This window comes from Fusarium vanettenii, assembly GCF_000151355.1.
Source record: "Fusarium vanettenii 77-13-4 chromosome 5 genomic scaffold NECHAsca_12_chr5_2_0, whole genome shotgun sequence".
NCBI lineage: Eukaryota > Fungi > Ascomycota > Sordariomycetes > Hypocreales > Nectriaceae > Fusarium > Fusarium vanettenii.
This window is the reverse complement of record NW_003315872.1, coordinates 591,772-603,393: the sequence shown is the minus strand read 5'-3', so window position 1 is coordinate 603,393 and position 11,622 is coordinate 591,772. Positions and strand designations below refer to the sequence as shown.

The 11,622-nt window shown below is 53.8% G+C and overlaps 6 protein-coding genes across 6 annotated transcripts; 4 read left to right on the top strand and 2 right to left on the bottom strand.

Annotated features, from left to right (window-relative positions):
• Positions 1–762: 762 nt before the first annotated feature.
• On the top strand, positions 763–1,685 carry NECHADRAFT_93302 (uncharacterized protein; the record flags this gene model as incomplete). Its single annotated transcript, XM_003048116.1, has 2 exons — positions 763–1,545; positions 1,584–1,685. 2 exons carry the CDS (start codon positions 763–765, stop codon positions 1,683–1,685), a joined length of 885 nt encoding a protein of 294 aa, XP_003048162.1.
• A 269-nt stretch (positions 1,686–1,954) lies between these two features.
• NECHADRAFT_93301 (uncharacterized protein) lies at positions 1,955–2,794 on the bottom strand (the record flags this gene model as incomplete). Its single annotated transcript, XM_003047933.1, has 2 exons — positions 1,955–2,452; positions 2,531–2,794. The coding sequence occupies 2 exons, from the start codon at positions 2,792–2,794 to the stop codon at positions 1,955–1,957; spliced, it is 762 nt and encodes a 253-aa protein (XP_003047979.1).
• Positions 2,795–3,187: 393 nt separating this feature from the next.
• NECHADRAFT_60775 (uncharacterized protein) lies at positions 3,188–5,223 on the top strand (the record flags this gene model as incomplete). Its single annotated transcript, XM_003048115.1, has 3 exons — positions 3,188–3,326; positions 3,380–4,188; positions 4,236–5,223. The coding sequence occupies 3 exons, from the start codon at positions 3,188–3,190 to the stop codon at positions 5,139–5,141; spliced, it is 1,854 nt and encodes a 617-aa protein (XP_003048161.1). The 3' UTR covers positions 5,142–5,223.
• A 425-nt stretch (positions 5,224–5,648) lies between these two features.
• NECHADRAFT_93299 (uncharacterized protein) lies at positions 5,649–6,947 on the top strand (the record flags this gene model as incomplete). The annotated part of the gene is made up of 1 exon (XM_003048114.1): positions 5,649–6,947. One exon carries the CDS (start codon positions 5,649–5,651, stop codon positions 6,945–6,947), a length of 1,299 nt encoding a protein of 432 aa, XP_003048160.1.
• Positions 6,948–7,469: 522 nt separating this feature from the next.
• On the top strand, positions 7,470–8,069 carry NECHADRAFT_80018 (uncharacterized protein; the record flags this gene model as incomplete). The annotated part of the gene is made up of 1 exon (XM_003048113.1): positions 7,470–8,069. The coding sequence occupies one exon, from the start codon at positions 7,470–7,472 to the stop codon at positions 8,067–8,069; it is 600 nt and encodes a 199-aa protein (XP_003048159.1).
• Positions 8,070–8,855: 786 nt separating this feature from the next.
• On the bottom strand, positions 8,856–10,818 carry NECHADRAFT_40194 (uncharacterized protein; the record flags this gene model as incomplete). Its single annotated transcript, XM_003047932.1, has 5 exons — positions 8,856–9,664; positions 9,714–10,130; positions 10,185–10,252; positions 10,312–10,410; positions 10,466–10,818. 5 exons carry the CDS (start codon positions 10,816–10,818, stop codon positions 8,856–8,858), a joined length of 1,746 nt encoding a protein of 581 aa, XP_003047978.1.
• Positions 10,819–11,622: the final 804 nt, after the last annotated feature.

Here is an 11,622-nt window from a genome sequence, read left to right as displayed (position 1 = left end):
TCCTCCAAAGCACAGGGTGTGATCTGAGACTGGGAACGATGATATCTCGTCGCACTTGACTTTTTTTGGGCCCAGAAGCTGTTTATCATAGACCGCAATACTACGATAATCGTGCCTGTGCGCAACCTCCACGCAACAGACTTGAGGTCCAAGTTCCATGAGCACTTCAAATGGGTAACCTTTAGCACAGGCTCCTCCTGTCTTAGTTGTCTCTTCTCTCTAAGTGGATGTTCTACAACTCGACGAGCTAGCAATAGCAACAAGGCCACCGAAAGTCACAATAGGCTTACAGGTTGCCTGACTATTTGTCTTCATACCGTAATAAGCGCCTATCATCCTAAGCTTTTTACAAGTACGGGCAAACGACAGGCAGAGTAAAGGAGATTGCATGTGTCACTCGAGCACAATCCAAGACCGGAGCGTTTCGATCAGTTTAGAACTCAAACCAAGCTCGATATTTTCAACAAAAACTTATCCCACGCTCTAACATATTACCACACAATAAAATCAATCATGTGTGACAAATCTTTTGTAGAAATGTGATCAAGACCAGTTTCGTCGGCTTTGAAGACTTCAACTCTCCCGCCCCAGTTTTACAGACTGTCTGATGACCAGGTTCTCTCTGATTGGCTGTGCGCCACAACCTCTGCAACCTCTAAAGGTCAAGCCTCATCTCATGCAACATCTCATTCACCAAGAAACTACTCCAATTCTGCGTCCAGGGACTCAATTGCTCTCGCCACTACGCGGGAATGATTGAAAATGTCACTCTTTAAACGGACAGCGCATGTCCTATCACCTCACGCCAGACCTTTTCTCCCAATCAGTACCACTCGACGTCAGGCCTCAACACCATGCGCCGGCCGCAGGAGCTTTCACCTTGCGTCTACGGTTGGCGACACCATTCGCATGACTGCTGATGCCTTCAGCTGGATCCACGTCAACGCCGGCATGCCGTGGTATGTCGCCATTCCACTGCTGGCCATCGGCGTCAACGCCACACTTCGTTTCCCTCTCCAACTCTACACGGCCCGCCTCCGGCAGAGGAGGGCTGAACTGCAACCTTTGCTCATGGCCTGGGCGGCTCGCCATACCAAGACTATCATGCAAGAGCAAAGGCACGTCCCTGAACCCGTTCAGCGCGTCCGCACCGCAGGCCTGGTTGAAAAGTCACGGCGCAGAATCTACAAGAACTGGGGCACCCAACGGTGGAAGGGAATGGCACCAATGATCAGCATCGTCCCCTTTCTCACCATCTCCGAGGCACTACGGAGGAAGTGCGGTGCGCCGGTGGGCTGGATCAGCAACTCGGTCGGGTTGGGCAATCCGGACTCGGCGACTGCAGGTCTAGGTGCTGCGAGCAGCATGTTTGACGAGTCATTGGTCAACGGGGGCTGCCTCTGGTTCAACGACCTCAGCAGCATGGATCCCTACTTTGGGCTCCCCATCATTTGCTCGGGCATCTTGGTATGGAACACTTGGGGCAAGATGTCCAAAGAGCATCTGCAATCCCTGTTGACCATAAATCTGCCGGACAGCAAAAAGGTCGACACAATGCCAAGAATACAGAAGCTTCTGGGCAGGATGTTGCTTCTGATGCCAACCTTTCCGCTCCTCTTTGCGGATCTCCCGAGCGCCATCTTCATCTACTGGGGTTCTTCATTTGCCCTCACAGGCATCAATGAGATAATCCTAAATCGTCTGGTCCCGAGAAAGGAGCCGAAGCTCAAATCTGAGATGCCCAAGCAAGCAAGTTTACCGTTCCTAAGGGGTCCGAAACAACCACCTTCTTGATTATTTAGTTGAAAGCATAAAAAGCATCTTGATTAATCCCTCTTGTGTACCTAAAAACATGTACTATACTCTTAAAAATTGTGTATCCCTAGAAAACTCCGATAGACGCCGTCAAGATAACGAGAGCCACCCATAAGAATCGCACGCTGAGCTCTAATATCTAATCAAGGACAATGGCCAGAATAACAATCGTCATGATAACTGCCAGGATCAGCAGCAGGCAGCAGCTCTTGTTGCGAGCCGCCTTCTGATAACGCGCGGCTTGTCGATTCTCGACGTCAGCCTGTCGCGTGTCGTCGCGGATATTCTCCACGTTATCCGCAATGGATCCAAGCTGCTCGCCCTGCTCATCGACGATCTGCGCGACCTGTCGGAAGAGCACGTTCAAGTCGCCGACACCCTGCTCGATATTGCGGATCTCCTCCTCGCGCTCAATGATAAGGGCCTCCTGGAAGTCGACCTCGTCCTGCTGCGCAAGTTGCGAAATCTGCTGCTGTTGCTGTAGTTGCTCCAGCTGGGTATCGGATGGCGCACCGGGTTGGCCGGGCTCGGCCTCTTGCGCGGCGCGGGCGGCGGTAACGGATGCGCGCTCCTTCTCGAGGGCTCGTCGCTGCAGGCCCTGGAACTCTTGGAGGGCGGCCTGGAAATCGCTCGAGACCTTTGTCTGCTCGTACTTTTGTTGCTTCTAGTGAGGGGTTAGCATGCGACCACACAAAGGTCAGTTTGCGATACGCACTGTCAGGTCATCCCAGGTCTGAAGTCTCTTGACGCCCTCGCCAATCTCGCGGCACATCTCCCTCGTCTTCTCCATGCTGTTGTGAACCCGCTCCCGCAGGCGCGGAGTATCTTTCTTGGTGCCCAGAACGTTGACATCGTTGGCGAGCTTTCGGTTGCTGTTGAGAAGCGCCTGTAGCTTGCTCTTGAGATTGTATTGAAGTTCCTTGAAGGCAGGGTCGTCGGTGTAGCCGCCGCCCCGGCCGGACTCGAGATCAAACGACATGGCTGTGAATTCTGGCCGTCCCGATTTCACGCTTGAAGGAATGGATCGATTCAAAGATAAAAAAGACGAGATTCTGAATGCGCAAACAAGTTCGCCGTTTCCGTTGCTTCGTCAAATCAAGTCACCTGCTGCCTTGCCGAGGGTGGCTCAGTTCCAGCTGCAACATACGTAATTGGGCAGGCGGATCATCCAACCAACCAGAGCGGGGCTGGACCTGCCTCGCTATCTGCACGTGATGATAATGCCAGCTCGGACCTGGACCTGGCGTCCGTTGCTGGCCTGGATATTTTTATTTACTTGGGCTTATTCCAGGTAGCGCAACTCAAGCATCTTCGACAACCTCGCAAAACATCCCCCGAGCTCTCTTTCTGCCCCCGGCGATGCGCTGCGAAGATGGCGGCCACCACGGTTAGAAAAGCGCCTTACAAGGATTTCCTCCAACCCGCCCTGCATAGACGATTCTCTTCAACGGCGACTGTTCTGCTTGTTGTGTCCTACTTCCAGGCTCTGTTGTTGGACAGCTGGAGCTCTTGTGAGTTGAGCTCTCGAGCTTCTATCTGTGTCTCGCTAATCGACTGATTGTAGATCTCTGGGGCTGGTTCCCTCTTGGACCTGCTGGTGTACGAACCGCCTTTCTTTTCACCTGTGGCCTCGCGATCCTCGTCCTCCGAATCGCCAACTACCACGTTGGTCTGCGAACCACCGGTTCCGGCTTCCAGACTCTGCGCACCACCCTCCTTCGACTTGAGACATACGAGACCCTATTTTGGTATGGCTTCTCGAGCTTGCTTTTCTGCAATGTTTTCCTCTGGGCCGTCCCCGCCAGCGCGAACCTGTCGTGGATCACATATTTCAGCGGAGACCGCGCCAGACTCAACGAGAAGCCGCTATTCTTGATGGCCTATCTGGCATCCTGCGCCATCACGCAAACCTTTAACCACTACAGAAAGGATACCGATGGACTGGTGCTGGGTTTATCGAAGAGCAATGGCGAACGCCCATCCGACTCGTTGAAGGTGGTGATCCAGGAGATTCCACGCATCTTCGCCGACTCGTTTGCCGGCGCATTAAGCGCGCTACCCGTGGCGTTCTTCCTCTACTATTCTGTCCTCCGATCGTTTGCTTGGGGCTGGGCGCTCATGTTCCTGCGCATCTTCTACAACCTGCCCAAGACGAATATGCTACCGCCCACTTGGCCCAGCGATCTCTTCCTTCTCGGTCGCTGCCTGCAGACTGGTTCTCTCATTCATTTCATCTGGCACATGGGAAACTTTGCATTCTCGACATTCATGGTGAAGGAACCGCTCAAGAATGGTAACCCTCTCACGTCCGAGTCCAAGGATCCCAATGGAAGTCTTCTGAATGGACTCAAGAGCAAGAAGCTGTCTATCAAGGTGAGTTGAGTGATTGCGATTCCAATGATGCATCTAACACGAAGTAGGCATTTGCCATGTGGGAGCTCGCCTACATTGCTGGAGGATTTGAGGCCCGTCGAAAGGCCATCTACGAGGACATTGACCGCCAGGATGGACCTATGTGGTCGCAGGTCTATGCAATCTGCATGGAGGTTGTCAAGTCTATCGAGACACGTATTGACGAGTACGGAAAGGCCCCCGCGCCGCCTCCCGCCAAGCCAGCTACAGAGCCCAAGCAGCGCGTGTCCGCTCCCCTTAAGGACGACCCCATCTTCAACAACAAGCCTGCACCGAGCGCAGTACGGACTGAAGTCGAGAAACGATTAAGCCAGATCGCTCAATCACCAGGCTCTTCTCCCGCCTCAAAGCTGAGCCCGATTGCAAAGAAGACGTGGAAGGAGGCAAAGGATCGTGTCTTGACCAAGGAGCAGCAGGAGCTCATTGCTCCGGAGCACATCAAGGGTAACTTTGAGCAGCGGGTGCTCAAATTGATGGAAGTGGATGCTATCGCTGCCTTGTTCAAGATTGACTTCCGGACGCAGTTTGCTGCTGCGGTTCTCGGCACACCCTATGCGGAACCTACACTATGCATCAACGCTATCCACGTGCTCTGCCAACTCTCAGTGCACAGCTTGGCAGAGGATCAGTTTGGCAATGTTCACAGGGATGTCCGAAGCATCATCCGAACGTTGACTTCAGTGATCAAGAAGCTTGAGGACTTCCGACTCAAGTTCCCCATCCACTGGACGGATATAAAGAGCAAGAGGGAGAGTCCCGAGGTGGACAAGGTGGTGAATGCTCTCAAGACGGGACTGGGAGAGGTGGTGGCCAAGTTTGAGCCTTACAGCAACGACCTGAGGTTGACATTGTCTGATGTACGACTAGCTAAGGAGGCGGCGGCGAAGAAGGACGAGATGGCCGAGGTTCGGTGATAGAAAATGAATGTACAAATAAGAGAAGGGCAAGGCATGCATGGCAGGACGAGATGGGAATAATGTATCATGATACCATTGTAACACTGTAAGAAAGACTGAAGTCATTGTAATTGATTCACTCATATTGAAGTTGATGAATTGTACACGTGCCCATGCCTGGGATGAAAGGATGAGGATGGGGTAGACCGTGCACGTGCACCGTTATTTCGGTTAGCAACACTGTATTCCAGGGTCCTGCCAAATTTGGCATCTACTAAAATTCCCCCCCCCCCCCCCCCAACCTCTTGACATTGGACGACTTTAATCCGTCCGCCTTTTCGCCCGCGCGTCGACATGCGATTCACCCAGCCTCCACGTTAAGCCACTGTCTGACCGTGACACCGCTTCATGGCCTCTCAATCACATTAGCCATGTCCTCTCCTTTACCTCTTCACTTCTTGGAGTCATTTTCCCTGTCATAGGGTTCCCCTTCGTCGACTCTCCCGTTTACTCGTCCCATGGACCATGGCGTCTCCCCAATCTCACCGACGCCTTGTGGCCTCCATCATATATCGCACCCTCTACTTTCTTCTCTATGTCATACTCCTCGGCCTGCTGATAGCTACTCCCGTCGATGCTATCCAGCACTCTTTCAGGAATCGCCAGCTCTACAACATCTGGATCCTCATCGCCGCATACGTCCTCACCATCGTCGTCGTCACCTTTGTCTTCTTCACCCGCCTCTACATCAATAAAACCGAGTTGGACTCGATACCGAAGGGATGGGTTCCGATAGAGAAGGGCGACCTTCGCTCCGCCGTTTACAAAGTGGTTCATCTGGGTCTTGGTCGCAGCGCTTCGATCACATTTGAATCTCGACCCCGACTTCAGACCGACGACATCCCCGACGACGAAACTGTCGAGACGAGGGTGAAGCTAGGATTTGATGGACCTTCAGGACCTGCGGAGGAGCTGGTGGTTACAATTCCTCGTCGACGACCTGTCTGGGGAGATATTGAGCACTATGGCTGGGCATCACCAAACGCGCCTGACTTGCCAAACCTGGAATACACGACCGTCTTCTCGGAGCTCCCAAATCTCATCGAAGGAAAGGCGCTCACCTTGGCTCCTCCCGACCCGACATCTCAGGCGAACCCACCCTTACTCGACGCAGATGCAGTTGCGCTCCTACAGCGGACAGCAAACATGAGCCTACGCGACTACATGGTGCATCTTGCGGAACTAGGGGTACTCGAGATGGACGCCAACACTACCAAATTTCTCACACATTACGAATACGCACGCTTCTCTACTAGACCCATCTCCAATGCTCAGTTTAAGGAGCTCATGCACCTCTTTGCCGAGATCCTTCGCGGGATGGAGCCTTTTGACCCGGATATTCTCGACGGCGGCCAAGAGGAGGATGAGGATACTTCTTCCCCATCTAGTGCCGGTGGCGACGATATGGCTTCAGATCCTGGCACTCCTCGCAGCAACTTGACTGCTTCAGAGGTGGCAAGCATTAGTAGCTCAACCCGACGAGCCAGACGGCAACCATCCACGAATACTTGGAACGTCTATCGCACCGCCCCCAACAGCATGAGGAGCGGAATCTCAGGGCCAGGACCTATATCACGAAAGTCCAGCAGCAACAGCCTTGCTATGAGTCGGCGTCACTACCCCCTGAGCCAACCATCAACTTCAAGCCTCCGATCAAAGTCGTCGAATAGCTCAGGTGGTTCGGTGATCCGCCTAGCTACACGACGCGACTCTACAGACCTTCCATACGTTCTCACTCTAAGAGACACGGCGGGCAGTTATTAACGACTTGATTTATTGTGCAAAAAAGCGAAAAAGGGGAGACGGAGCACAGCACAGCATGGCAGCGTTTGCTGTCTTTTTTCACGTTTATGAAGTTATGACTACAAGATGGGCGCATGAGATAGACCAAACTACGCGCGCTAGATTTCTTCTTAATTATAATGTATTCCTTGGTATATACTTGGTAAATCGATCAATCATGTCTCTATATCCTGCCTGGTGTTGCAACTGAACTAGACCCATGTTTTGAGCCCCATCCGTGTCACCTTACCCAGCAGTCATCGATAAGATAAGCACCCGCTCTCTTGCATGTGAAATTCTTCCGTTGTCGCAAAAGCATCTCCACCAAAAATCAACATCGCCATTGTTGACTTGCGACAGCGAGACATCCCCAAGGTCAATTGAGGCGCCATCGCTATCTTTCTCCCTCTACTACTACACAATCGAAAGCCAGCGATATTCTTGAGCTTATCTCAGCCCACTCAAAAGTCTCTTCCTGCGCATCAAATCGCCAAACACAAAACAATGGCTCCCGACCCAGCACCTCCCCTTCCCCTAGCCGCAAACCGCGCCGCCCTATCAAACCGGATATCCCTCCTCCTCGCCTCCCAATCCTCTGTCCTAAAGACCATGAACCTCAGCAAACCAACCGCTCCCACAACCAAGCGCCGCACTACCATACCAGAAAACGACAACGACGACGATCTCGTGCGCGGCTCGCGACCGAATGAAGGCGTGGGATACGTCCCGGATAAGAAGGATGCGCAGAAACTTGGAAATTCAAAGGAGGAGAGGATGTTGAGAGGGAGGTTGGGGAGGGATGGAAAGGTTGTTAAGAAGGGAAAGGTGGAGGAGAGCGAGAGTGAGGATGATGTTGGGAGGAGTGCGCTGGGGAAGAGGAAGAGGCCAAGAAGAGAGGTTGAACCTGAACCTAAACCTGAGCAAGAACCTGGGAAAGAAGGCGTTGAGGAGAAGAGTGTCGAGGTCGATGGCGACGTTAGCATGAAAGACAGTGAAGCCAAGGATGAGGCGCAAGCAGTGACACCAAGCGATCAAGGTGCAAAGAAGCGCAAGAAGAAGAACAAGAAGAAGAAGCTCAAGGTCAAGAACGCAGAAGAGAAGTAGACATGTACGAGGCATAGTAATCAAGATACCCATCATTAAAAACATATTCATTGAACCAAAGAGATGGCCCTAGAAATACGCAATAGTATTCTGACAACACACAGTCTATACGCAGCGTAAAGCAAGCAAAGACTCTCCCCCTCGGAGCAAGTGGCCAGCCCAACTCCACGCCATATCCTCACGCCCTCCCTCATGCAGCATCATGTCCAATAAAAAGAAAAAAAAAGGCATTCGACTCCCCTTCCATGTCATGATGAGATTCCATGAATGATGATGATATAGCCCCTTTCCTTCAGGGGCATCCAACTGCCATGCCCGCCATCCCTCCATGCCACCCACCGACACACCACTCACTCTCCCAATATGAATGCACCCGCCTTCTTTCCCAAGCCTACAACAATAAACACACTCCTCGTGAAGACGAGGGTGCCAGAACTCCATGGGAGAAAAACAAAAGCGCCTGCCCATGGGCTGCTGCTGCTGCTGCTGCTGCTGTCATGCTTCGCACTGGTAATCGAGAAAGCCTCCCAAGACCAATCCTCTAGCCCATCCAGTCCCTGTACTCCAAAGCAGGCACCTCTCGCCCTCGAGATCCCCAATGTGTCCAAACCGTGGACGATGTATCCCAGAAAAAGAGCTCCGAATCCAAGGTATGTGTATAGATAGAAAGATATGAATACGCGTCCAGGAGAGAAATAAAGTCGTGTATAATCCTGGCACGCATGAAAATTTGCAAAAACAATCTGATCAAGATCTGAAAAACTTCAATCCTGTGCAGGCAGTAATCTACTGCATTCGTTTTCGCTTTCTGTCGTCATCGCCTCGAGGGTCTTCATCCTCATCTGACCTCTCGGCTGTGTCGCTCGGGTTCAGGATGTGCGCCATGCTCCCCCTCCTAGTTGGCGGAGCTGAGTGGTCCTTGATGGCGAGGTTCTTATTCTCGCGACCAGCCGAGTTCCATGACCAGCTTCCGAACGTATCTGCCGCGGCACCACCACCGTTTGCGAATGGACCAGGGGGCGTTGTCGGCCGAGACTGAGAATGGGGCTGCGACGCCGCCTGGAGCGAATAGGTCGATAGTGAATCCCTGATGCGCTGGTCTTCGGGAGCTACACGGCTGGGGGAGGGTGGCCAGTTGGATGCCGGAGCGCCGGCGCCAAAGGGTGACGGTGTCGGCTGCCAGCCATGGGCACGGATATCGGCGGCGGTATGTCGACGCGCAAGACTACCGGGACCGGGAGCGGTTTCGACGTTTGAGAGAGGATGGGGAGCCGGAGGCGGAGGAGGGGGGACTGTCCGCAGGGGGGACGACTGAGTGGTGCTGCTTCCGCTGATCGATCCATATGGCCTTCGAGTGCTGACCGACAGGTTGGAGGGAACAGGTGGTCGATAAAAATTCTGACCACGCGCTTGGGGAACCGCTAGGTTGGGGCCTCGTCTCTGATCGTCCTGGGCGAGCTGTCTGGGAGATACTGGGGCATTCTCCACAGCCGCGAAGTACTGCTGTCGACCAACGTATGGGGGCTCCTGTGGAGGCTCGTCAATTGTTCTGAGCATATCAGCCTGTCTTTGAATTTCGCCCTGCAATGCGATCACTGCCAAAGTTAGTCGAGTTGACAAACAGAATGTGCGCCGGGTACAAACCATCACGAGAAACAGGGCTATCAGCAGGGACAATCGAGAGCATGGTCCTCGATAGCTCCTGGTTGAAGTGGAGGAGTCGGTTCACTGTCTCCATCGCGGCCTGGTTCTTGACATGCATGTAGTGAGCTGCCTCCTCACTTCTCTGTAGACGAGCGCTCAGGTCGTAAAGAGAATGCTCAATGTTGAGCATTCGCGCATCGGGGCCGTCTTGCGGAAGAGGAACAGGCTCTGCTGGTGTGCCTGGTTGTGAGGGCGCTGCTTTGCTGTAGTTGCTCTCTCGATGAACAAGGGCGTGTCGACTCGCTCTTCGCTTGATCTCACGGAGGCCAACAAGATCGCCTCGCTTAAAATTTCCATTGCCATGCTTGAATTCCCAGAGCGTTGTGTCCGGGTTACCAGTGTGAAATACGTCCCTCTCTGCATGGCGGTTAGATGGGTCGACGCACGCTAAAAGTTGACTTTTGCACCTACCCTTATGAAAACCGTACATATTCAGCTGTCGTACGAACGATGAAATGTTGGTGTGTTTAAAATATTGTCTGAGGCACAGTCAGCATCAAGCACAGCAACCTGGCTCGAAGACCCTGTCTTGACGTACGATAGGACTTTCGAAAAGTCGGCAGAGGGCGACATGACGAAGCTCTCTGCGCTTGCAGACCATGATATCAAATGCTGAATATTTGGATCCTCCAACATGCTGGCGCACAGTTAGCAAGTTGCACAGCAGCAACCTAGGGAGAGCGCGGTCTCACTTGTAGAGCTTGTGGATAAAGGCAGTCTGCACGATCTTGGGCTGGTGCACGGCAGCCGCAGCCGGCGGGGGAGCAGGCATGCTGTTGGAGTTGTTGGAGACGTTGTTCGATTCTGGAGCGGGAGAGTTCTTGGGTCGGTCGTTGGATTTGCCATTGGCATCCGAGTCGGAGTTATGGTTGGCGGATGACGGCGCCGGAGAGGTTATCTCCATGGGATCGCCGGTACTCGGGGGAGACATCTTGATCGTGGGAGTAGGTATGGGAATAACGCGAGCGCCCATTGACTCGCCGTGGGAGATGGAGGTCGAACGCGGGAAGGTCTCAGTTCTGACGGCCATGTGCGCTGTAGCCATGATGAAGGTCAGTCGATGGGATGTGCCAGTTGGAGGAGCGACGACGACGAGACAAGGCCAGCGGCGGCGACGTCGAGGAAGCGAACGGATGGTGTAAGAGAGACGGACGGGGAGGGCGGGAGGAAACGGGGAAGATGAAGGACGTAGTAGATGTAGGAGGGTGGGCTCGAAGCCGATGGGGGTGTGGGAAGCGGGCGTGCAGCGGCTAAACTTTGAGACGACGACGGCGACACGGGATAGGGAGAGAAAGGCCGGCAGACAGAATCGCACGCAGATGCAAGACGGTGGACCAGACCCGAAGGGACGCCGGGTTGACAGGCGACGGACGACGGCGACGTTGGGTGGGAGAGCGGAGTCGGGATCGGAGCCGGTTGGAAAAAGGTGGAGGAGGAAAGATGCGATCGATAGATGGATGGATGGGCGCGTACTGTATGATGGACACTTACCTCATTCCCTGGGCGCAGACGCAGGTGGGATGATGATGTATCGTCTCGAAGCCGGACAAACGATTGCCGGCGACGTGGAGGGAGGGATTGCGCAGGCGCAGCTGTCGCGAGGGGGGGTGAAGCGACAGGAGAGGAGGGAGCTGGCCGTTGCGGGAGGATAGGATGACGGAGAGAGAGAGGCAGGTAGAAAGACGGCGGGCGCGATTCGCAGTCGACAGACGGAGTACCTCGTTCAGAGCTTGGCTGGCGCTGGCGCGAGCGGGCTGGCACAAGCTGGACTGGAGCACTCCACTGGCGCCGGCGGGCGGGCAAGCAAGCAAGCAAGCAACTTGAGCGAGCACAAGCACAAGCTCAGGGA